Raw genomic sequence first — 25,307 nt, forward strand, 5'->3', positions numbered from 1 at the left:
CCTTTTCACAGTTTCCCATAATCTTTGCTCACACCAGTATTCTTCATGTATTCGTTAATATTCATCACATTATATACATACTTTATATTTTGGCATTTAATCGTGTTTATATTACATTAGGAGAATCCATTTTTATCCCTAGTTTCTCAGAACTATATATATCAGGAAACCAGGAGTGTAGCATTTAGACACAAAGGCTCCATTTATCAAGGCTTCAACCCTCAATTTGCCTGCGACCAAAAATGTCAAAATAACAATGAATATTCGCGTCTGATCAATTTTTACCTATTTTCCGCCTGCATGTAGCCAAATGCAAATAAGTTCTCCAAGTTATCACACTGTGTAGTCTGAAAGTCTAATCTAAAAATCCACCCGGATAGCAAATGTGCTTTGTCACAAACTCCATAGAAAACAGTAGTCTGAATTAAATCTCACAAGAGCCACATGTTACATAGGTGTACAATTAATATGTATTCTAAACATGTCTGCATTCATATACCACGGAAAACAATAGACAGTCTGGAAGTCGCAATGAATATAAGTTGGGACATAGAAATAAATTATTAGTTGGGAATGGAAGTAATGCTATTTACAGTTGCAGCAACCCTTCTTCTAAGAAGGCACCCTAGACAATGCCTTAATCTACAGCAAAGGAAAGATTTTATCCGACAAAGATGGTGCATAAAGGTGCCGAGATTGTTTTTGCACTTATAACAGACCGTGAGATATTGTCAATTCTAAAGCTGTTTGACCAGATACAGAACTATTTGGAGCCAGTCACCTTCAGAACAAGGGCCATATGTACACAATATTTAAGCTTCATGTTTGGCAATTCTTGAAACTAATATTTTTTGTGTAGCTGGCATTTCAAATGTATTAGGTGCTATAGACTGCACAAATATTGATATGAGACTACCAAGGTCTCTCCACTTATCCGCGTCTGGTCTAGCTTCTAATTTATCAATTTTCGCCAACTATCGCGCCCAATTTGAGTCAAAGATATCCAATGCAAATTTTGATAAATGTTGCCATTGGACACTGATTCGGAGGGCTCAAAGTGATGTGGATAGTCTCACGTATGCTCGCTTTTACTTTTTAAAACTTTAATAAATGGATTTACCAAAGTATGTACCATAACATTTGAAACCACTGAGTTACTGAAACGGACTCATAAAAAACTATAATGGACCAGACATAAAAATAATGCAAGAGATTTCCTTTTGCTACTAAATTTATATTGATCATCATTGCAAATTTCCCAATACACAACATCAGGGTAAACAGAAAAGATATATATGTATACAAATAACTCAAAATGATTCAACTAAAGCAGATTATTGCACAACTAATGAAAGAATGACTTGACTAAAACCGAGAAAATTATATATTTACACGGATAAATACCTGCACATTTGACATGCCAAGTTCTTGACTTCCTCTTCCTTGAGCAATCTTTGAGAGGTCATTAACCAATCTTTCAAAAATGTTTGCAGCATTCAAATCACAGTCATAGTTCACATAAATGTCCACCACACTTTGTGCATCTGCAGGATATAAGATGTACAGAACAAATATAACAAGCATTAGCTATTGACTTAAATACGTATTAACTTTACAAATAGCAAACTATGATTTTTTTTACATTTTTTGGAAGTAGTTATTTCCATACCGGCACAAATTCTTGTGAGTGTTTGAATAACCATCCACTTGTGGTCAAATGAGCTTGTGGAAGTTTCCAGTATGTACAGGAAGATTTCTTTAAAAAATACCTGTGTAATATAGTTGAAATGGTGACATAGATGCAGAAGGGTTAATAGCAACAATAATCATATGGTGTTTGGACTGGAATTTGTTATAAAATATCTAATATAAATTATATGAAACTAAGAAAATGACCCTATAAATAAAATGGTCCGTGAGTGAAGCAAGAAAAAAAATGAGACAATTAATAGTAGCTGCAATTTTAACATGCATGGAATACAATTAATAGGTAAACAAAATAAATAACTTTGCAAACCTCAATCTGCATCTTTAGGTGCAACTTGAAATTTGATAATAACGTCAAGAAAATTGAAAGTGAAAGCTCAAAGACTTCTGGAACAGACGAAACTCCATTCTTGGACAGAGCTACACACAGGTACTGCTTGATGGCATTGATGAACATCTCATTGGTCTTGAAAACAGGACCCGCATTTTGGAGAATGGACAGAAGCAGTTGGAGGGAAAGTACTTTTGAACGTAACTCATGGGACCTAAGCAGAAACACAAGATTGTTTTAGAACAGATTTCATTGTTATATATATATATAGACTGCTGATACATAAAAACATTTTAGAAAATTGCTGTAAATATTCCTCTCTTATTTATACACAGTACCATCTTATACAGGAAAACGGAACATTTATAAAGAAAAAATATTACCTTACTGGAAGAAAGGAAACTCAAATTTCCATAGAGACCAACAAAATTAAACTAGTATGGGAAATCAGTGTAGAATGTTTACTAGACTCAGCAGTCAAGGACTAAATAAAGTCAATATAAGAACTGTCTGACCAGGCTTGGATTCACAGTGTGGTATGATAGTGACACTGTCATAAGTTTAAGAAATGAACAAGAAATCACACAGGTTTAAAGGACCCTAAAGGGTAATAACTCAAGATAATGGAAAGCTCCCGGTTATTGCAATAAAGAGCTGTGCAAACTGCCATTAAACGCACAGCATTTAGGATTGATGTCAGAAATAACTAACGCCACATAGGAGCAACATTCAGTTCCTTACAACTAAAAGGAAAAGTAGTGGGACTAGAAAAGCATAGAAACTAAATTGAAATATATATTTGTCTATGCAAGTAAATAATATTCAAACTAGAAATGGCTTGTTTGCTTGCAATTGAGGACAGTAATAATCTATAATGTTGCAACTTAAAAGGAAAACAAGGCTAGTCATTTTTTGTGAAGACAAAATGATTTATTAAAATAATGTACTGAAATCATGTCATACATTAAATATTCATACTTTTAATCCTGCTCACTAAATTAATTAAGAATATTTAATAACAGTTAATGAGTGGTTACATAATTAAACTAAATACTTGAATGCCTTATAATGTAAATATATATAATTATTATTATATCAAATGTCACAATATACACTCCTGTCCTGTCTGTTACAGTATATATTTTTTCCATATTGTGTAGATTGGGTTAAACTGTGTTAGTCTAGCACACTATAGACAAAAATAATATGCAGTGATAGTGTCCCTGCTTCTGGAGAAAGAGAAATTGTTCAAAATCTTGTTCTTAAAATTGAAAATGAATCCAATGAAAAGGATATCACTATATACTACAATTTGTACATCCTTCTAGTAAGAAGTAGGCATGTTAAAATTTGTTTAAATCTAACCAGTTTATGGATAGTAACACGTACATTAATGTGGACCTTATATATTTAAGGCGTGTTAATTTTATACATTTCATTAAAAACAAGAATAGTACCTAAATTAAAACCCAGATAAGAACATGTTTTTAAAATACTGTCCCTTAAAAAAAAATCCCATTTACTAATTAGAAAACGCATTTAACTCCTTAAAATCTTGATGCAGCCCTCACTGTTTGCCATGGGGTTAAAGGGACATAATACTCATAAAAAGCTGAGCATCTTTATGTAAAAAAGGAAGATATTTTACCTCAAAATTTGTTTATAACAGTTATACTTTAGCTGCAGTCCAGTGCTGAGGTAATTCTTTGCCTTTGCTGTGATCTCATGAGATTTCATTGAAATCTCATGAGATTTCATAGAACTTTCTTAAACTGAATATGAAAATAGCATGACTGCGCCTGTAAGAATAGGAAAATAGCATGACTGTGCCTGCATGACAGATGCACATTCCCTTGCTTGCCCTGGGACAAGCATCCTGACTGGCTGCTTAAAGTCTCTTTACAGTGGGGTGTGAATACATAGGAAATTTGAGGTAAAATATCTTTTTACAGAGATGATCAGGTGATATTTTCTAGTCAGCTTTTTACAGCTCTGCTGCATCAGTTTCAAGTGCTTCAACATTTGGGTATTAATTCCTTTTAAATTATCATACAATTACTGTGCAAATTTGCACAGAGCGGTATCATTTCCTTGCTTACTTATTTGTTAAATAACATCCACAATTCCCTCTACTAGATGGTTTCTCAAATTATTTTACTTGTACCACTGGGGTACCAAGAGCATTGGCAAGGGGTTCTCCAGCATTTGCCCTTTCATTATTTTTGCCCTGATGCCTCTAATGTAAACATTCAATGTATATCAGAAATCAACGTTTCTCATTTCTAGCTGAACTACCCCTAACAGGCCAGGTTGTCAGAAAAGCCAGGTAGTGCAAGGTAAAGTGTATATAACTGTGAAATGGTGTCATTGAGCCATATGTGACAGGTAAAGTTGGATAAAGAAATGTGGTAACATGGCACAATATTAAATAACTATATATGTGTTTCTCTGTAAGCATCTTTAGTATTTTGTTTCTCTAATATTTCCAAAGATTTGCTGCATTTGCATTCAGTAAAACTGGATTTTAACCCCTTAACGACCAGCACTGTACCCTGTACGACGCTGGCTGTTATGCCCTTAAGGACCAGTGACATACCCTGTACGACGCTGGTCGTTATGCCCTTAAGGACCAGCATCGTACCCTGTACGTCGCTGCAGTCCTGGGCTTCTCTCTACCGCGATCTTGCTCAAAATAGCGAGATCGCGCTATTTCTGCATGCCCCACGAGTGGAGAACTGCAGAAATAGATTTGCAGAGTTATCGATGCAGAAAGGGCCACAGCGGTGGTGCCGATCTTTGATGGCTGGGAGTGTAATGAGGGACTCGGGTGGGCGGCCCATCGCTGGAGGAGGTGGGAGGGAGGGGTAGGACTACTACACCCCGCAACATGTTAGGTAAAAAAAGCCGGAAAATGAGGGGGAAGGAGGGAGGAAAGGCAATAAGGGGGATCCTATGTGGGATCCATTGAGGAAAAGGGATGTGGGAGGGGGGTAGGGTAATGGGGGCAGCTACACTACAGAAAAATGGTTTTTGGGTTTAAAAAAAAAAAAAAAAAAAAAAAAAAAAAAAAAAAAAGGATAAATTGAGGCAAACTGGGTACCACTCAGACAGCTGCCAGTACCTAAGATGGCAGCAAATAGGTAGAGGGGTGAGGGTTAGAGAGCTTTTTTTGGGGGGGGGAATCAGGGAGGTTGGGGGTAAGGGGGGATCCTACACTGCAGAAAACATTTCCCTCCCTGACCCCAAACTTTCTGAGAAGGGTCAGGGAGGGAACAGGGGGTGGGATGTGTCAGGTGGGAGGTTGATCACTACACTAAAGCTAAAATTAACCCCTTCACTGATGGGCATAATAAAAGTGTGGTGTGTAGCGGCATTTAGCGGCCTTCTAATTACCAAAAAGCAATGCCAAAGTCATATATGTCTGCTATTTCTGAACAAAGGGGATCCCAGAGAAGCATTTACAACCATTTGCGCCATGATTGCACAAGCTGTTTGTAAATAATTTCAGCGAGAAACCTAAAATTGTGAAAAAGTTAACGATTTGTTTTTATTCGATAGCTCAGGTCTAGTTAAACTGATTAATTTCGGCTTTGCTGCAACACAAGCGGACAGCTCCACCTACTGGCTATTTTAATAAATGCACTGCTTCTCAATGCTTTTCAATAGCAGTCACATGACTGGAAAAAAAGGTTGTTATTCTGAAACGGTGTAAATTGAACCGTTGTAAACCGAGGGCCACCTGTATAGTTTTAATAGGTATATATAAAAAAGGGCTCTATTTCGGTTTAAATGTAGTGATGGCAAAAATTCTAAAACTGATCTGGTCTTTGGGGAAGTTTTTGTCTGAAATGCCCAGTCCTTAAGGGGTTAAAATAAATTCCTGAAAAGAGAAAACTATATTCAATACCAGTTTGTCACATTCTGTCATAGGAATGGTTGCATCTTATATATTTATTTAACTTAATAATATTTATGTGTTGCAGCTGGGTGTATTTAGATATAACATTTACACCTGTATGGGTAATTGCAACAAAAAGGGTGAGAAACAGTCCAGTTTCCAGGAATTGGGGGCAACAAAATCAAGCACAATTGTTTAATTGGGAAATTTATATAATCTGGTATTCAACAAACATATATTCAAAATATTCGGTTAAGATGCTTATTAAAATGTATTAGCTCTTCATAGTCATTTTTGCTACATAAACTCATAACATTTTGTGAAAAGGGCTTATGAATTCTTGAATGCCAGACAACTGATAAATGGTTAGTTAAAAAATGTGATGCTGACAATTGGAATCTAACAACAACTGATTTTACAAGTGGCAGATTCTTTTGCTAGATCTTAAACATGTTGCCTGGGGCGACATGTTAACATTCTGAATAATTGTGTCAGTGGAAACCTGTTAATGTCAAAGACCATAGTTTAAAGCCTTTTTCCTTATCGCTTCCCTTGTTTTCATCTTTTTATTTTTGCTCCAGGCCAATGAAACTCAACAACTTATTGAACCTGTGATGTATGAAAAGAATATTCACGTGGTCAACACTGAGGTTTAGTATCAAGGGTCAGGGAAAATTCAATCTGCTCTGTAACAGATGCAAAAAAAACAGAATTTATGTTTACCTGATAAATTTCTTTCTCCAACGGTGTGTCCGGTCCACGGCGTCATCCTTACTTGTGGGATATTCTCTTCCCCAACAGGAAATGGCAAAGAGCCCAGCAAAGCTGGTCACATGATCCCTCCTAGGCTCCGCCTACCCCAGTTATTCGACCGACGTTAAGGAGGAATATTTGCATAGGAGAAACCATATGGTACCGTGGTGACTGTAGTTAAAGAAAATAAAATATCAGACCTGATTAAAAAAACCAGGGCGGGCCGTGGACCGGACACACCGTTGGAGAAAGAAATTTATCAGGTAAACATAAATTCTGTTTTCTCCAACATTGGTGTGTCCGGTCCACGGCGTCATCCTTACTTGTGGGAACCAATACCAAAGCTTTAGGACACGGATGAAGGGAGGGAGCAAATCAGGTCACCTAAATGGAAGGCACCACGGCTTGCAAAACCTTTCTCCCAAAAATAGCCTCAGAAGAAGCAAAAGTATCAAACTTGTAAAATTTGGTAAAAGTGTGCAGTGAAGACCAAGTCGCTGCCCTACATATCTGATCAACAGAAGCCTCGTTCTTGAAGGCCCATGTGGAAGCCACAGCCCTAGTGGAATGAGCTGTGATTCTTTCGGGAGGCTGCCGTCCGGCAGTCTCGTAAGCCAATCTGATGATGCTTTTAATCCAAAAAGAGAGAGAGGTAGAAGTTGCTTTTTGACCTCTCCTTTTACCTGAATAAACAACAAACAAGGAAGATGTTTGTCTAAAATCCTTTGTAGCATCTAAATAGAATTTTAGAGCGCGAACAACATCCAAATTGTGCAACAAACGTTCCTTCTTTGAAACTGGTTTTGGACACAGAGAAGGTACGATAATCTCCTGGTTAATGTTTTTGTCAGAAACAACTTTTGGAAGAAAACCAGGTTTAGTACGTAAAACCACCTTATCTGCATGGAACACCAGATAAGGAGGAGAACACTGCAGAGCAGATAATTCTGAGACTCTTCTAGCAGAAGAAATCGCAACTAAAAACAAAACTTTCCAAGATAATAACTTAATATCAACGGAATGTAAGGGTTCAAACGGAACCCCCTGAAGAACTGAAAGAACTAAATTGAGACTCCAAGGAGGAGTCAAAGGTTTGTAAACAGGCTTGATTCTAACCAGAGCCTGAACAAAGGCTTGAACATCTGGCACAGCTGCCAGCTTTTTGTGAAGTAATACCGACAAGGCAGAAATCTGTCCCTTCAGGGAACTTGCAGATAATCCTTTTTCCAATCCTTCTTGAAGGAAGGATAGAATCCTAGGAATCTTAACCTTGTCCCAAGGGAATCCTTTAGATTCACACCAACAGATATATTTTTTCCAAATTTTGTGGTAAATCTTTCTAGTCACAGGCTTTCTGGCCTGAACAAGAGTATCGATCACAGAATCTGAGAATCCTCGCTTCGATAAAATCAAGCGTTCAATCTCCAAGCAGTCAGCTGGAGTGAAACCAGATTCGGATGTTCGAACGGACCCTGAACAAGAAGGTCTCGTCTCAAAGGTAGCTTCCAAGGTGGAGCCGATGACATATTCACCAGATCTGCATACCAAGTCCTGCGTGGCCACGCAGGAGCTATCAAGATCACCGACGCCCTCTCCTGCTTGATCCTGGCTATCAGCCTGGGGATGAGAGGAAATGGCGGGAACACATAAGCTAGTTGGAAGGTCCAAGGTGCTACTAGTGCATCCACTAGAGCCGCCTTGGGGTCCCTGGATCTGGCCCCGTAGCAAGGAACTTTGAAGTTCTGACGAGAGGCCATCAGATCCATGTCTGGAATGCCCCACAGGTGAGTGACTTGGGCAAAGATTTCCGGATGGAGTTCCCACTCCCCCGGATGCAATGTCTGACGACTCAGAAAATCCGCTTCCCAATTTTCCACTCCTGGGATGTGGATAGCAGACAGGTGGCAGGAGTGAGACTCCGCCCAAAGAATAATTTTGGTTACTTCTTCCATCGCTAGGGAACTCCTTGTTCCCCCCTGATGGTTGATGTACGCAACAGTCGTCATGTTGTCTGATTGAAACCGTATGAACCTGGTCCTCGCAAGCTGGGGCCAGGCCTGGAGAGCATTGAATATCGCTCTCAGTTCCAGAATATTTATCGGTAGAAGAGATTCTTCCCGAGACCAAAGACCCTGAGCTTTCAGGGATCCCCAGACCGCGCCCCAGCCTATCAGACTGGCGTCGGTCGTGACAATGACCCACTCTGGTCTGTGGAACATCATCCCTTGAGACAGATTGTCCAGGGACAGCCACCAACGGAGTGAGTCTCTGGTCCTCTGATTTACTTGTATCTTCGGAGACAAGTCTGTATAGTCCCCATTCCACTGACTGAGCATGCACAGTTGTAATGGTCTTAGATGAATGCGCGCAAAAGGAACTATGTCCATCGCCGCCACCATCAACCCGATCACTTCCATGCACTGAGCTATGGAAGGAAGAGGAACGGAATGAAGTATCCGACAAGAGTCCAGAAGCTTTGTTTTTCTGGCCTCTGTTAGAAAGATCCTCATTTCTAAGGAGTCTATAATTGTTCCCAAGAAGGGAACCCTTGTTGACGGGGATAGAGAACTCTTTTCCACGTTCACTTTCCAGCCGTGAGATCTGAGAAAGGCCAGGACAATGTCCGTGTGAGCCTTTGCTTGAGGAAGGGACGACGCTTGAATCAGAATGTCGTCCAGGTAAGGTACTACTGCAATGCCCCTTGGTCTTAGCACCGCTAGAAGGGACCCTAGTACCTTTGTGAAAATCCTTGGAGCAGTGGCTAATCCGAAAGGAAGCGCCACGAACTGGTAATGTTTGTCCAGGAATGCAAACCTTAGGAACCGATGATGTTCCTTGTGGATAGGAATATGTAGATACGCATCCTTTAAATCCACCGTGGTCATGAATTGACCTTCCTGGATGGACGGAAGGATAGTTCGAATGGTTTCCATCTTGAACGATGGGACCTTGAGAAATTTGTTTAAGATCTTGAGATCTAGGATTGGTCTGAACGTTCCCTCTTTTTTGGGAACTATGAACAGATTGGAGTAGAACCCCATCCCTTGTTCTCTTAATGGAACAGGATGAATCACTCCCATTTTTAACAGGTCTTCTACACAATGTAAGAACGCCTGTCTTTTTATGTGGTCTGAAGACAACTGCGACCTGTGGAACCTCCCCCTTGGGGGAAGTCCCTTGAATTCCAGAAGATAACCCTGGGAGACTATTTCTAGCGCCCAAGGATCCAGAACATCTCTTGCCCAAGCCTGAGCGAAGAGAGAGAGTCTGCCCCCCACCAGATCCGGTCCCGGATCGGGGGCCAATATTTCATGCTGTCTTGGTAGCAGTGGCAGGTTTCTTGGCCTGCTTTCCCTTGTTCCAGCCTTGCATTGGTCTCCAAGCTGGCTTGGCCTGAGCAGTATTACCCTCTTGCTTAGAGGACGTAGCACCTTGGGCTGGTCCGTTTTTACGAAAGGGACGAAAATTAGGTCTATTTTTTGCCTTGAAAGGCCGATCCTGAGGAAGGGCGTGGCCTTTACCCCCAGTGATATCAGAGATAATCTCTTTCAAGTCAGGACCAAACAACGTTTTCCCCTTGAAAGGAATGTTTAGTAGCTTGTTCTTGGAAGACGCATCAGCCGACCAAGATTTCAACCAAAGCGCTCTGCGCGCCACAATAGCAAACCCAGAGTTCTTAGCCGCTAACTTAGCCAATTGCAAAGAGGCGTCTAGAGTGAAAGAATTAGCCAATTTGAGAGCATTGATTCTGTCCATAATCTCCTCATAAGGAGGAGAGTCACTATCGAGCACCTTAAGCAGTTCATCAAACCAGAAATATGCGGCAGTAGTGACAGGGACAATGCATGAAATGGGTTGTAGAAGGTAACCCTGCTGAACAAACATCTTTTTAAGCAAACCTTCTAATTTTTTATCCATAGGATCTTTGAAAGCACAACTATCCTCTATGGGAATAGTGGTGCGTTTGTTTAAAGTAGAAACCGCTCCCTCGACCTTAGGGACTGACTGCCATAAGTCCTTTCTGGGGTCGACCATAGGAAACAATTTTTTAAATATGGGGGGAGGGACGAAAGGAATACCGGGCCTTTCCCATTCTTTATTAACAATGTCCGCCACCCGCTTGGGTATAGGAAAAGCTTCTGGGAGCCCCGGCACCTCTAGGAACTTGTCCATTTTACATAGTTTCTCTGGGATGACTAAATTTTCACAATCATCCAGAGTGGATAATACCTCCTTAAGCAAAATGCGGAGATGTTCCAATTTAAATTTAAATGTAATCACATCAGATTCAGCCTGCTGAGAAATGTTCCCTAAATCAGTAATTTCTCCCTCAGACAAAACCTCCCTGGCCCCCTCAGATTGGGTTAGGGGCCCTTCAGAGATATTAATATCAGCGTCGTCATGCTCTTCAGTAACTAAAACAGAGCAGCCACGCTTACGCTGACAAGGGTTCATTTTGGCTAAAATGTTTTTGACAGAATTATCCATTACAGCCGTTAATTGTTGCATAGTAAGGAGTATTGGCGCGCTAGATGTACTAGGGGCCTCCTGAGTGGGCAAGACTCGTGTAGACGAAGGAGGGAATGATGCAGTACCATGCTTACTCCCCTCACTTGAGGAATCATCTTGGGCATCATTGTCATTATCACATAAATCACATTTATTTAAATGAATAGGAATTCTGGCTTCCCCACATTCAGAACACAGTCTATCTGGTAGTTCAGACATGTTAAACAGGCATAAACTTGATCAGAAAGTACAAAAAACGTTTTAAAATAAAACCGTTACTGTCACTTTAAATTTTAAACTGAACACACTTTATTACTGCAATTGCGAAAAAACATGAAGGAATTGTTCAAAATTCACCAAATTTTCACCACAGCGTCTTAAAGCCTTGAAAATATTGCACACCAATTTTGGAAGCTTTAACCCTTAAAATAACGGAACCGGAGCCGTTTAAAGCTTTAAACCCCTTTACAGTCCCTGGTATCTGCTTTGCTGAGACCCAACCAAACCCAAAGGGGAATACGATACCAAATGACGCCTTCAGAAGTCTTTTATAAGTATCAGAGCTCCTCTCACATGCGACTGCATGCCATGCCTCTCAAAAACAAGTGCGCAACACCGGCGCGAAAATGAGACTCTGCCTATGCTTTGGGAAAGCCCCTAAAGAATAAGGTGTCTAAAACAGTGCCTGCCGATATTATTATATCAAAATACCCAGATAAAATGATTCCTCAAGGCTAAATATGTGTTAATAATCAATCGATTTAGCCCAGAAAAAGTCTACAGTTTAAATAAGCCCTTATGAAGCCCTTATTTACAATCGTAATAAACATGGCTTACCGGATCCCATAGGGAAAATGACAGCTTCCAGCATTACATCGTCTTGTTAGAATGTGTCATACCTCAAGCAGCAAGGGACTGCAAACTGTTCCCCCAACTGAAGTTAATTGCTCTCAACAGTCCTGTGTGGAACAGCCATGGATTTTAGTTACGGTTGCTAAAATCATTTTCCTCATACAAACAGAACTCTTCATCTCTTTTCTGTTTCTGAGTAAATAGTACGTACCAGCACTATTTGAAAATAACAAACTCTTGATTGAATAATGAAAAACTACAGTTAAACACTAAAAAACTCTAAGCCATCTCCGTGGAGATGTTGCCTGTACAACGGCAAAGAGAATGACTGGGGTAGGCGGAGCCTAGGAGGGATCATGTGACCAGCTTTGCTGGGCTCTTTGCCATTTCCTGTTGGGGAAGAGAATATCCCACAAGTAAGGATGACGCCGTGGACCGGACACACCTATGTTGGAGAAATAGATATATTCTAGTTCTACATAATAATTGTTACAATTATTGTCTTTAATACAGCACATACCAGTTGAACTGTTTGCTATACAGCAAATAAAGAAAAATTGATAATAGAAGTAAATTAAAAAGTAGCTTAAAATCGCATGCTCTGTCTGAATCCCAAAATATTTTTTTTTGAGTTTCATATCCATTTAATAATTTTGCTTAATTCTTAAAAGCTCATGAGCCATTGCTATTTTGGAAGGAAAAGGAATATTAAAGTGTGGAGTCTTCTTTAGGCAAAAGGACCACGTAAAGAGAATACATTTATTAAGCTATAGTACTCTATACAGAAGTTTCTCCATTTTGTTTTGGAAGGAAGAATGTAAAAACATAAATTATGCTTACCTAATAATTTTCTTTTCTTCTGACGGGAAGAGTCCACAGCTGCATTCATTACTTTTGGGAATTCAGAACTTGGCCACCAGGAGGAGGCAAAGACACCCCAGCCAAAGGCTTCAAATACCTCCCCCACTTCCCTCATCCCCCAGTCATTCTGCCAAGGGAACAAGAAACAGTAGTAGAAATATCAGGGTGAAAAAAAGGTGCCAGAAGAACAAAAAATTACTGCCGCCTTATAGACAAAACGCGGGTGAGAGCTGTGGACTCTTCCCGTCAGAAGAAAAATCAGGTAAGCATAACATATGTTTTTCTTCTTAAACGGGAAGAGTCCACAGCTGCATTCATTACATTTTGGAAAACAATACCCAAGCTAGAGGACACTGAATGCAAACAAAGGGTGGGTAAAAAAATGCAGCCACTTCGAAAGGCATCACAGCCTGAAATTACCAGACACCCTATAAAAATAACAAACGACACAGAGAAAAAACCTAGAGCCCAGATAACTGCACATCAGTTGAGCACAACAGCCTCTGAGAAGCCAGCCCTGTGGCTCTCAACTCCCACAAAGAGTACCCCCGGCCTAAAGGTCAAGTACCTCAATCTGCCCCCGAGAAGGAGAATAGATCCCCAGAGATAACCAAAGGACCAACCCACATGGGCGCAAAACAAACTTAGAACAACCCAAGGATGCCACAATACTATCCCCCAGGAGACGAACTCCCTAGAAGAACAATGACCTGAAACAAAGTCCATACACAGGGAAAAACGTCCTGAAAAGGACCCAAGGCCACCCTCATATGCCTGACACAGCACCATACCACAAAAGGTGCTCCAGAAAAAAACATGCGTTCCCTGATGTATCATAGGGAAGTCAAAACCTTTAGGCTAGACAAGAATAGACAGCAGAACAGGATAACTATCCCAGCAGCTAATAAAGAGCTCTCCAAGAGAACACCAAGCCATCTGAAACAAGAACTCGCAATGACCAGCTGCCAGGTTGGAAGGCTGACCCAAGCTATCGTGGAACTCAAACCACCGAATAGTGCCAAAAATCTTGACAATAGTTTCCGACTAGGGTACCGAACTCCAAGGAGCATCCTCCTCCCAGCAGCAGACGTCGTCAGAAGAGAGGAGAACATCAAAAGTCCTCCCACCGAAGGGGAAGACAGACTCAGAGGAAAACGGTCAATACTGCATAGAGCAACCGATCCCCAACATTCCCTCCAGGGTAATGGTCCCAGCCCAAAGGCTTAGTCAAAGACCGAAGACAAGAGTTTTAAGAATATTATTATCTTACAGCGCTGCGTGTGGTAACCTCTAGCTCCTGTCTATAGTGGGCCCCCCAAAGCACCCACTAGGTGAATAGGAAATGTGAGAATGGATAGATAGGAGCGCCACAAATAGGCAAGGTTTTATATGATTTTTATTTGTAGGTCTAATGCTAGACCATGGGTTAGAATAGCATATATTAAATGTATAAAAAAGGTCTCTGTATAAGATTATGTAGCACAGGGATAGGCTCAGATGTTTGATATAAAATGTTATAAAAATTTATTACAATTTGCACAGAATATCATATAATTAGAAACAATTAAGTACAATATGCACAAAATATCATATAATTAAAAACAATTAAGTACATGGATCCATGTTGACAAAATCCCATTTTGTATAAGTGTGTCCTAAATAGTCTAAAACAAATTTGACTGTCTGAATGTTAGATTATGTATGAGTCTCACACATATAATGGTGTGGTCGCTCTAATAAGTGACCTCTCTAATGTGGTTTACACAAAAGTTATGTGATAAAAACAAAAGGACAACAATACAATGTCATATAGGGATGAAAACAGTAATTGGTATAATGAACAAAGATGTGAATGTAGTGATCAAAATATTAAAAAACAGGTCTCCAAAAAATGAGATCTACAAAAGCAGTTGAAACAAACATGTGAATATAAATACAAATAAAAAATGTGTGATCCACAAAACCTTATATATATATATATATATATATATATATATACTCAGTCCAAAGTTGTGAAAACAAATCCCAAAAATTGTAAAAGATGTGTTGAAAAAATGCTGAAAAAAAATCTTTTGTGAGCAACTAGTGTGTACACAAACTAGTAAACGTGATTATGAAGTCGTTTTGGAGGTGTGAAAGTTCCTGGAATTTACTCCATTTGATGGAATGTTCCTTTATTTGTAATCCTAAAAAATGCTTGAAGATCAAATATAAAAATTGTTTAAAAGTGTGAGAAAAAATGTGACCAATGTATGGTAGAAATAAAAATAGAGATAAAAATAAAAATAAAAATGATCATAAGAAAAAATGAAAATAGAAATACTCTGAATGTTAGATTATGTATGAGTCTCACACATATAATGGTGTGGTCGCTCTAATAAGTGACCTCTCTAATTTGGTTTACACAAAAGTTATGTGATAAAAACAAAAGGACAACAATACAATGTCATATAGGGATGAAAACAGTAATTGGTATAATGAACAAAGATGTGAATGTAGTGATCAAAATATTAAAAAACAGGTCTCCAAAAAATGAGATCTACAAAAGCAGAAAAAATGTGTGATCCACAAAACCTTATATATATATATATATATATATATATATATATATATATATATATACTCAGTCCAAAGTTGTGAAAACAAATCCCAAAAATTGTAAAAGATGTGTTGAAAAAATGCTGAAAAAAATCTTTTGTGAGCAACTAGTGTGTACACAAACATGTGATTATGAAGTCATTTGGAGGTGTGAAAGTTCCTGGAATTTACTCCATTTGATGGAATGTTCCTTTATTTGTAATCCTAAAAAATGCTTGAAGATCAAATATAAAAATTGTTTAAAAGTGTGAGAAAAAATGTGACCAATGTATGGTAGAAATAAAAATAGAGATAAAAATAAAAATAAAAATGATGATAAGAAAAAATGAAAATAGAAATACTCTGGGAATTCCTCAAGACCTGTAAATAGAAAATACTGACATAGTGTAATACTGTTTAGGTATTTTAAAATTGATAGGAATAAAACTCACCATATATCTGTCAACGCGTTTCGGCCTGCCAAGGAGGCCTTTTTCAAGACTACCGAAGACAAGAGTCCCAGACCTCTGGAAGAAAAGGATGGATCTACGAGGAGCAAAACCCCCGAGTAGAACTCTTAACACTACTAGAACCGGCATGCTACCATAAGTCAGGATAGACTTCGTGGTCGGGTTCGAGACCCCCCACACTGCTGTTTTCCATAAAGAGAAACACTTCCTAAGGGGAGACAGTTCTCAGACCCCCAGCCTCCAAATCAGAATCCGACATTAACAGGAGCATTACCTGGGTTCAAACCCACAGCCTCCTGCTTCAGGAACGGTGACGCCAGTCACTACTCCACATCTCCTATTTCAAGATTCTGAGCACGCAAGAAGGGAAAAAACAAAACCTACAAGGCAGAAAAATAAGGTTGTCACGGATACTGAGGTAACTCCAAATCAAGGAGAACACACAAGAACCCATACCCCAATCTAGAAGAGTAAAGGTAACTAAAGCAACGGAACCACCCTACCATAGAAGCGAGACCCCTCGGCCAATATCGCCAGCCCAGTGGAAAAAACACCTGGAGTCTACAAGAAACATCAACTGCCCCAGAAGACCAGTAGGGACCCATTAGTAAGACCTTGTAACCAAGCCTCAGGCAGATAGGAATCTCACATGAGAAACAAAACCCCGCCCCACTTCTAAGGCACACGCGGGAACACCAAACGTAAGGTTAAACAGAACCGTTCAAGCCCGATCCAGGGAGAGACATGGTCCATAGCCAGAGTCCTTGAAAAACGCAAACGATCCAAAGATCTAGCTTCCTGAGAAACCCTAAGCTGCCCCCTATGGTTAGGAGCGTACCATCTAAAGTCCGTAGACTTAACGACCTAGCAACAGCCACAAACCCAAGAGTCTGAAAGAACTCTTGACCAGTTTAAGATTCTGCCCCCAGTGCTTCTGGATCCCAAGGTAAATCCTCGTAGACAAGCTTAATTACTTGTTACACACGCTGGCAAGGTAACAATCAGCACCCGAAGGTGGAAGTGAACCCTGGACCTTCTGCTTGCCATCCTAGTAGACAGAAACCACCCTCCACTAAGCCCCTAACAGAGCACTGAGGAAAAATGGTCATCTACCTGACCCCAGAAGGGCGACAGTCTGTACCCGATCTCAGACCTCACTTTCAAGCCCGAAAGCTAGATCTGCAGCGAGGTCGAAGACAACACCGGAGCGTCAAATGGCCATGGTCAGACCAAGGGTAGATCCTATATGGGAGACAACAGTCTCCAGAGATCCTTGCAGAATCGGGCTCCCAAAAAAAACCTTTAACAGGGTAAAAGCTGGGAACCTCGCAGCTCCATACAGAATGCATGGTGACCCCTGCACCCCCCCTCTTAGAGCAAATGCAACTCAAAGCAAAGGAAGGACATGCCCCCACTTTCAGACCAGATGACCCAACCCAGACGGGAAGGAAGGAGACTCCGCCCCCGCAAAATAATGCTATTAGGCTAAAGATTCAACATCCGGAAGAAAACATCAAGTGAGGACGCAAATCGTTCACCACTCGGAACACTAAACCACCATTCAAATGTCCCCACTCCAAAGGAATGGAAACTACGGTTCTAAGTCCCCCAGGAACCTTTAAGAACCATGATGACGTCTGAAAAAGTCAGACCTGTATTCCAGGCGAATAGCCAGAAATTCAGCCTTAGATCGGAACTCACAACCCTCCGCTTGGAAGCGGAAATAGGATCCGAGCCCGGAGTCTATATCAATAGGCCAAGTGAAGAATCCGACAGGATTAAATCAGCACCACGAGGGAGACATGATCCCAAGTAACAGCAGAAAGCGCTCGACCAGTACCTGCCGGTAGAAGGACACTCCAGAAATGGCAAGGTCCAAGAAAATTCAACCTGAAGGTTCGATAAATGAACTAGGAAACATAATTCTGTTATCCAAAAGTGCGCAACTTCCTTGGAAGTACCCACGCGACCACAAAATCGCAAGTATTAGTTACAGAGAAGAACGTTCTCAAAACGGAAGTCTATCAGACATGAGCTTAAGAAAAAAAAATCAAACACATCCAATCCGGATCAAAATAAAAGGAAGGCAGCACCCGCAGGTGAACGCCCAAGGTGAAAGGGAACAACGGAAGCAGATGATCAGAGGCCCCATTCACCCAAGCTCCGAACTGGAACTGAAACATAAAAGAAAAACGGAGACGTTAATGAGATTAGCTTCATCCCCAAACATCTGTCCAGCTTGCCATCCAGCATCTAAGGCCTTGGATCCCTCGGCCCACTAGGACTGGAATCCTCTAACATCGCCAAAACATGTCTTAAAAGGACACGAAGATGTGCCAGCCTATAATGAAAGGCAAAATCATCCCTCGCCGGATCAATGAAAGACCCCGGCCCGAGGTTGGAGCCCCTGAAGCTTCAGAGGCCAACTCTTCCCCAGGAGGCCGAACTGAATCAGGCGATCCCACGCCCGATGGGCCCTGGTTAACAGAACATGGACAGTATCTTAAAAATATAACTGGCACCCGTTTTACACCCCCAATGGCTGGGGCACTCACCACCTCCTGTGAACCAAACAACCCGCGAGCAGACTCTCTCTGTTGCCACGCGGTCAGCATACGGAAGTTAGAAACAATGTAACCGCACCCATCATGAGGTGCACCAAGAGATCGCGCCATTAAGATAAGGCCATTATGTTCCGTAAAGCCAAGAGCCTAAGTATTGCTACAAATTAGCAGATAGAACCATATAACAAACATGATTAAAGTCCCCCCTGCTCAATAACCCCCCTCAGGAGATATTAACCCATGATTCCTTATTAAGATAAAAGGAGTCCCACTGGGACCCAAGCTTCTTTCGTTAACATTACATTCACATATCGAAATAAAATGAAACGATCTTACCGGAATCTACGCCGTGGGACAGGAACATGGCCCTTCAAGTGTGACAGATAGTAGCCTCGCTTCTGATATGGACTTGAGTGAAGAAAGGCAGGCAGAGAAAGACTCTCTCTGCATCTCCGGACTCTAACCTTCATCCATGCTCTCACTGAGAGGCTGACAGAATTACTTAAAACTCCAGTCCCATTTCAAAGAGTACTACCCTCCATAAGAGACTATCAGAACTTCTGACACTTCTCTGCCAACCTCCTGTGACGAAAGGCAAAGAATGACTGGGGGATGAGGGAAGTGGGGGGAGGTATTTGAAGCCTTTGGCTGGGGTGTCTTTACCTCCTCCTGGTGGCCAGGTTCTGAATTCCCAAAAATAATGAATGCAGCAATGGACTCTTCCCGCTTAAGAAGAAAAGAATGTATCCGGCTGTCTACAAGAAAGCTAATACTTTCAAATTAATATCTTATTTGCATCCAGTTATATGTATTACTCTGTGTTTTAAATGGAAAGGAAGAACTACCAATGTATCTACTGGACCTCTAGGATCAGAGAGTCTATTAGGAGAAGAATGTTAATGAATCTGATAATTTAAGATGATCATTGAGCTACTGTTCGCAAATGTGGAATCACCAAATGCTGATAACTTGACTTGAAGATCTCAGGGTGGTGTATTAAGTCTTTAATCGATTAAGAAAGTAGCTTTTTTTGCATGGCAGGGTAAAAAGCATTCTGAATAACACCGTCTTTTGCTCCTGTGATACGTCTGCAACTAAATGGACCATTGCAAATGAGCACGATAAGGGATTGAAGAACGTGTAATGTCTTGGTATGAAACACCCACATACAGATAAAGAAAAAAAAAATCACTGCCTGGCAATTGTCCTCAATAAAGCTGATTCAATAAAATTTGTGAAACTCCTTAAAGGCTACAAATAAAGAAAGAGAAACAAATACAAAACACTACAAAAAAAGAGAGAGAAAGGGGGAGGCACTTAATGCCCCAAAGCGACTACTAAAAATAACTTTTAATGTAATCATTAGAATATCAGCACCCAAAGAAACTAAAATCGATCTTCTCTGTGATACACTGGCTAACCTAACCCACTAACAAAAAAGCACAAGACTGCGCCTTATAAGTAGAGGAAGAGTATGTTTTTAGTAGAAATATAAGTGCATTAAGCACCTCCCTTTTTTATGTTTCTTTTTTTTTTGTAGTGTTTGTATTAAGGGGCTTTGTACCCTACCAGAGTGTTCTCACTTGGTAGGATGCTACACCAATGATCTGATTATAGTGCCAGTATTTTTTTTTCTTATCAGCGCCTTAAAAGACCATTAAATACAGTAGAATTGCATAGTGAAAAATGCATAATAAAAAGACAATGCAATAAAAACAGAATTTATGCTTACCTGATAAATTACTTTCTCCAACGGTGTGTCCGGTCCACGGTGTCATCCATTACTTGTGGGATATTCTCTTCCCCCACAGGGAAAGGCAAGGAGAGCACACAGCAAGAGCTGTCCATATAGTCCCTCCCAGGCTCCGCCCCCCCAGTCATTCGACCGACGGTTAGGAGAAAAAAAGGAGAAACTATAGTGTGCCGTGGTGACTGTAGTGTATAGAGAAAGAAATTCTTCAAACCTGATTAAAAAACCAGGGCGGGCCGTGGACCGGACACACCGTTGGAGAAAGTAATTTATCAGGTAAGCATAAATTCTGTTTTCTCCAACATTGGTGTGTCCGGTCCACGGTGTCATCCATTACTTGTGGGAACCAATACCAAAGCTTTAGGACACGGATGAAGGGAGGGAGCAAATCAGGTTACCTAAACAGAAGGCACCACGGCTTGCAAAACCTTTCTCCCAAAAATAGCCTCCGAAGAAGCAAAAGTATCAAATTTGTAGAATTTGGACAAAGTGTGCAGAGAAGACCAGGTCGCTGCCTTACATATCTGATGAACAGAAGCCTCGTTCTTGAAGGCCCATGTGGAAGCCACAGCCCTAGTAGAGTGAGCTGTGATTCTTTCAGGAGGCTGCCGTCCGGCAGTCTCGTAAGCCAATCGTATGATGCTTTTCAGCCAAAAGGAAAAAGAGGTAGCAGTAGCTTTTTTGACCTCTCCTCTTGCCAGAATAAACTACAAACAGAGAAGACGTTTGTCTGAAATCCTTTGTTGCTTCTAAATAGAACTTTAAAGCACGGACTACATCTAAATTGTGTAACAAGCGTTCCTTCTTTGAAACTGGATTCGGACACAAAGAAGGAGCAACTATTTCCTGGTTAATATTCTTGTTGGAAACAACCTTTGGAAGGAAACCAGGTTTAGTATGCAAAACAACCTTATCTGAATGGAACACCAGATAGGGCGGATTACACTGCAGAGCAGATAATGCAGAAACTCTTCTAGCAGAAGAATAGCAACCAAAAACAGAACTTTCCAAGATAACAACTTGATATCTATGGAATGTAAGGGTTCAAACGGAACCCCTTGAAGAACTGAAAGAACCAAATTTAGACTCCAGGGAGGAGTCAAGGGTCTGTAAACAGGCTTGATCCTGACCAAAGCCTGAACAAAAGCTTGAACATCTGGCACAGCTGCCAGTCGTTTGTGTAACAAGACAGATAAAGCAGAAATCTGTCCTTTTAGAGAACTCGCTGATAATCCCTTATCCAAACCTTCTTGGAGAAAGGAAAGGATCCTAGGAATTTTAATCTTACTCCATGAGAATCCCTTGGATTCACACCAACAGATATATCTTTTCCATATTTTATGGTAATCTTTCTAGTCACAGGTTTTCTGGCTTGTACCAGAGTATCTATCACAGAATCCGAAAGCCCACGCTTAGACAAAATCAAGCGTTCAATTTCCAAGCAGTCAGCTGGAGAGAAACTAGATTTGGATGTTCGAATGGACCTTGTACTAGAAGATCCTGTCTCAAAGGTAGCTTCCATGGTGGAGCCGATGACATATTCACCAGGTCTGCATACCAAGTCCTGCGTGGCCACGCAGGAGCTATCAAAATCACAGAGGCCTTCTCCTGTTTGATCCTGGCTACCAGCCTGGGAATGAGAAGAAACGGTGGAAACGCATAAGCTAGGTTGAAAGTCCAAGGCGCCACTAATGCATCCTCTAGAGTCGCCTTGGGATCCCTGGATCTGGACCCGTAGCAAGGAACCTTGAAGTTCTGACGAGACGCCATCAGATCCATGTCTGGAATGCCCCATAATTGGGTCAACTGGGCAAACACCTCCGGGTGGAGTTCCCACTCCCCCTGATGAAAGGTCTGACGACTCAGATAATCCGCCTCCCAGTTTTCCACTCCTGGGATGTGGATCGCAGACAGGTGGTAGGAGTGATCCTCCGCCCATTTGATGATCTTGGTCACCTCTCTCATCGCCAGGGAACTCCTTGTTCCCCCCTGATTGTTGAAGTAAGCAACAGTCGTCATGTTGTCTGATTGGAATCTTATGAATCTGGCCTTTGCTAGTTGAGGCCAAGCCCGGAGAGCATTGAATATCGCTCTCAGTTCCAGGATGTTTATCGGGAGAAGAGACTATTCCTGAGACCATAGACCCTGAGCTTTCAGGGAATCCCAGACCGCGCCCCAGCCTAATAGACTGGCGTCGGTCGTGACAATGACCCACTCTGGTCTGCGGAAGCTCATTCCCTGGGACAGGTCATCCTGAGTCAGCCACCAACGGAGTGAGTCTCTGGTCTTCTGATCTACTTGAATCACTGGAGACAAGTCTGTATAGTCCCCATTCCACTGTTTGAGCATGCACAGTTGTAATGGTCTTAGATGAATTTGCGCAAAAGGAACTATGTCCATTGCTGCAACCATCAACCCTACTACTTCCATGCACTGAGCTATGGAAGGCCGTAGAACAGAGTGAAGAACTTGACAAGCGTTTAGAAGCTTTGACTCTCTGACATCTGTCAGGAAAATCTTCATTTCTAAAGAATCTATTATTGTTCCCAAGAAAGGGACTCTTGTTGACGGAGACGGGGAACATTTTTCTATGTTCACCTACCACCTGTGAGATCTGAGAAAGGCTAGAACAATGTGTGAGCCTTTGTCTTTGAAAAGAGACGACGCTTGAATTAGGATGTCGTCCAAGTAAGGTGCCACTGCCAAGCCCCTGGGTCTTAGAACCGCTAGAAGGGACCCGAGCACCTTTGTGAAAATCCTTGGAGCAGTGGCTAGTCCGAATGGGAGAGCCACAATAGGTAATGTTTGTCCAGAAAGGCGAACCTTAGGAACTGATGATGATCTTTGTGGATAGGAATATGCAGATACGCATCCTCTAGATCCACGGTAGTCATAAATTGACCCTCCTGGATTGTAGGTAAAATCGTTCGAATAGTTTCCATTTTGAACGATGGCACTCTGAGAAATTTGTTTAGAATTTTTAAATCCAGAATTGGTCTGAAAGTTCCCTCTTTTTTTTTTATTTTTTGGGAACTACAAACAGATTTGAGTAAAACCCCTGACCTTGTTCCACAGTTGGAACTGGGAGTATCACTCCCATCTTTAACAGGTCTTCTACACAATGTAAGAATGCCTGTCTCTTTACTTGGTTTGAAGATAAGTGAGACATGTGGAACCTTCCCCTTGGGGGTAGTTCCTTGAATTCTAGAAGATAACCCTGAGAGACTATTTCTAGTGCCCAGGGATCCTGAACATCTCTTGCCCAAGCCTGAGCAAAGAGAGAGAGTCTGCCCCCTACTAGATCCGGTTCCGGATCGGGGGCTACCTCTTCATGCTGTCTTGGTAGCAGCAGCAGGTTTCTTGGCCTGTTTACCCTTGTTCCAGCCTTGCATTGATTTCCAAGCTGGTTTAGTCTGGGAAGCGTTACCCTCTTGTCTAGAGGCTGCCGAGTTGGAAGCCGGTCCGTTCCTGAAATTGCGAAAGGAACGAAAATTGGACTTATTCTTAGCCTTGAAAGGTTTATTTTGTGGGAGGGCATGGCCCTTTCCCCCAGTGATGACTGAAATAATCTCTTTCAATTCTGGCCCAAAAGGGGTCTTACCTTTGAAAGGGGTATTAAGCAATTTTGTCTTGGAAGATACATCCGCCGACCAAGACTTTAGCCAGAGCGCTCTGCGCGCCACAATTGTAAACCCTGAATTTTTTGCCGCTAACCTCGCTAACTGCAAAGCGGCGTCTAAAATAAAGGAATTAGCTAACTAAAGTGAGTAAATTCTGTCCATGACTTCCTCATACGGAGTCTCCCTACTGAGCGACTTTTCCAGTTCCTCGAACCAGAACCACGCCGCTGTAGTGACAGGAATAATGCACGAAATAGGTTGAAGGAGGTAACCTTGCTGTACAAAAATCTTTTTAAGCAAACCCTCCAATTTTTTATCCATAGGATCTTTGAAAGCACAATTGTCCTCAATAGGAATGGTCGTGCGCTTGGCTAGAGTAGAAAACTCCCCCTCGACCTTAGGGACTGTTTGCCATGTGTCCTTCCTGGGGTCGACCATAGGGAACAATTTCTTAAATATAGGAGGAGGGACAAAAGGTATGCCTGGCTTCTCCCACTCCTTATTCACTATGTCCGCCACCCGTTTAGGTATCGGAAAAGCATCAGGGTGCACCGGGACCTCAAGGAACTGTCCATCTTGCACAATTTTTCTGGGTTGACCAGATTGTCACAATCATCCAGAGTAGATAGTACCTCCTTAAGTAATGCGCGGAGATGCTCTAATTTAAATTTAAATGTCACAACATCAGGTTCTGCCTGCTGAGAAATTCTTCCTGTATCAGAAATTTCCCCATCTGACAAACCCTCCCTCACTGCCACTTCAGATTGGTGTGAGGGTATGACAGAAAAAATATCATCAGCGCCCTCCTGCTCTACAGTGTTTAAAACAGAGCAATCGCGCTTTCTCTGAAATGCTGGCATTTTGGATCAAATATTAGCTATGGAGTTATCCATTACTGCCGTCAATTACTGCATAGTAACAAGCATTGGCGCGCTAGAAGTACTAGGGGTCGCCTGCGCGGGCATAACTGGTATAGACACAGAAGGAGATGATGTAGAACTATGTCTACTTCCTTCATCTGAGGAATCATCCTGGGCAACTTTACAATTTGTGACAGTACTGTCCTTACTTTGTTTGGACGCCATGGCACAATTATCACACATATTTGAATGGGGAACCACATTGGCTACCATACATACAGAACATGATCTATCTGAAGGTACAGACATGTTAAACAGGCTTAAACTGGTTAATAAAGCACAAAAACCGTTTTAAAACAAAACCGTTACTGTCTCTTTAAATGTTAAACAGGGCACACTTTATTACTGAATATGTGAAAAACTATGAAGGAATTATCCAATCTTTACCAAATTTTCACCACAGTGTCTTAATACATTCAAAGTATTGCACCCCAATTTTCAAGCTGTTAACCATTAAAATGTGGAAACCGGAGCCGTTTTTAATTTTAACCCCCT

At 41.3% G+C, this 25,307-nt stretch overlaps 1 protein-coding gene across 1 annotated transcript in view; it reads right to left on the reverse strand.

The window, feature by feature from the left end:
• Window positions 1-25,307, reverse strand: part of ARFGEF1 (ADP ribosylation factor guanine nucleotide exchange factor 1) — a 489,402-nt gene that overhangs the window by 222,929 nt on the left and 241,166 nt on the right. The window contains 3 exon segments of the mRNA XM_053715099.1: window positions 1,405-1,544; window positions 1,670-1,769; window positions 2,018-2,252. Coding sequence (XP_053571074.1) covers window positions 1,405-1,544; window positions 1,670-1,769; window positions 2,018-2,252 — 475 coding nt within the window.

The sequence above is a fragment of the Bombina bombina genome, chromosome 5 (genome assembly GCF_027579735.1).
Source record: "Bombina bombina isolate aBomBom1 chromosome 5, aBomBom1.pri, whole genome shotgun sequence".
Lineage (NCBI taxonomy): Eukaryota > Metazoa > Chordata > Amphibia > Anura > Bombinatoridae > Bombina > Bombina bombina.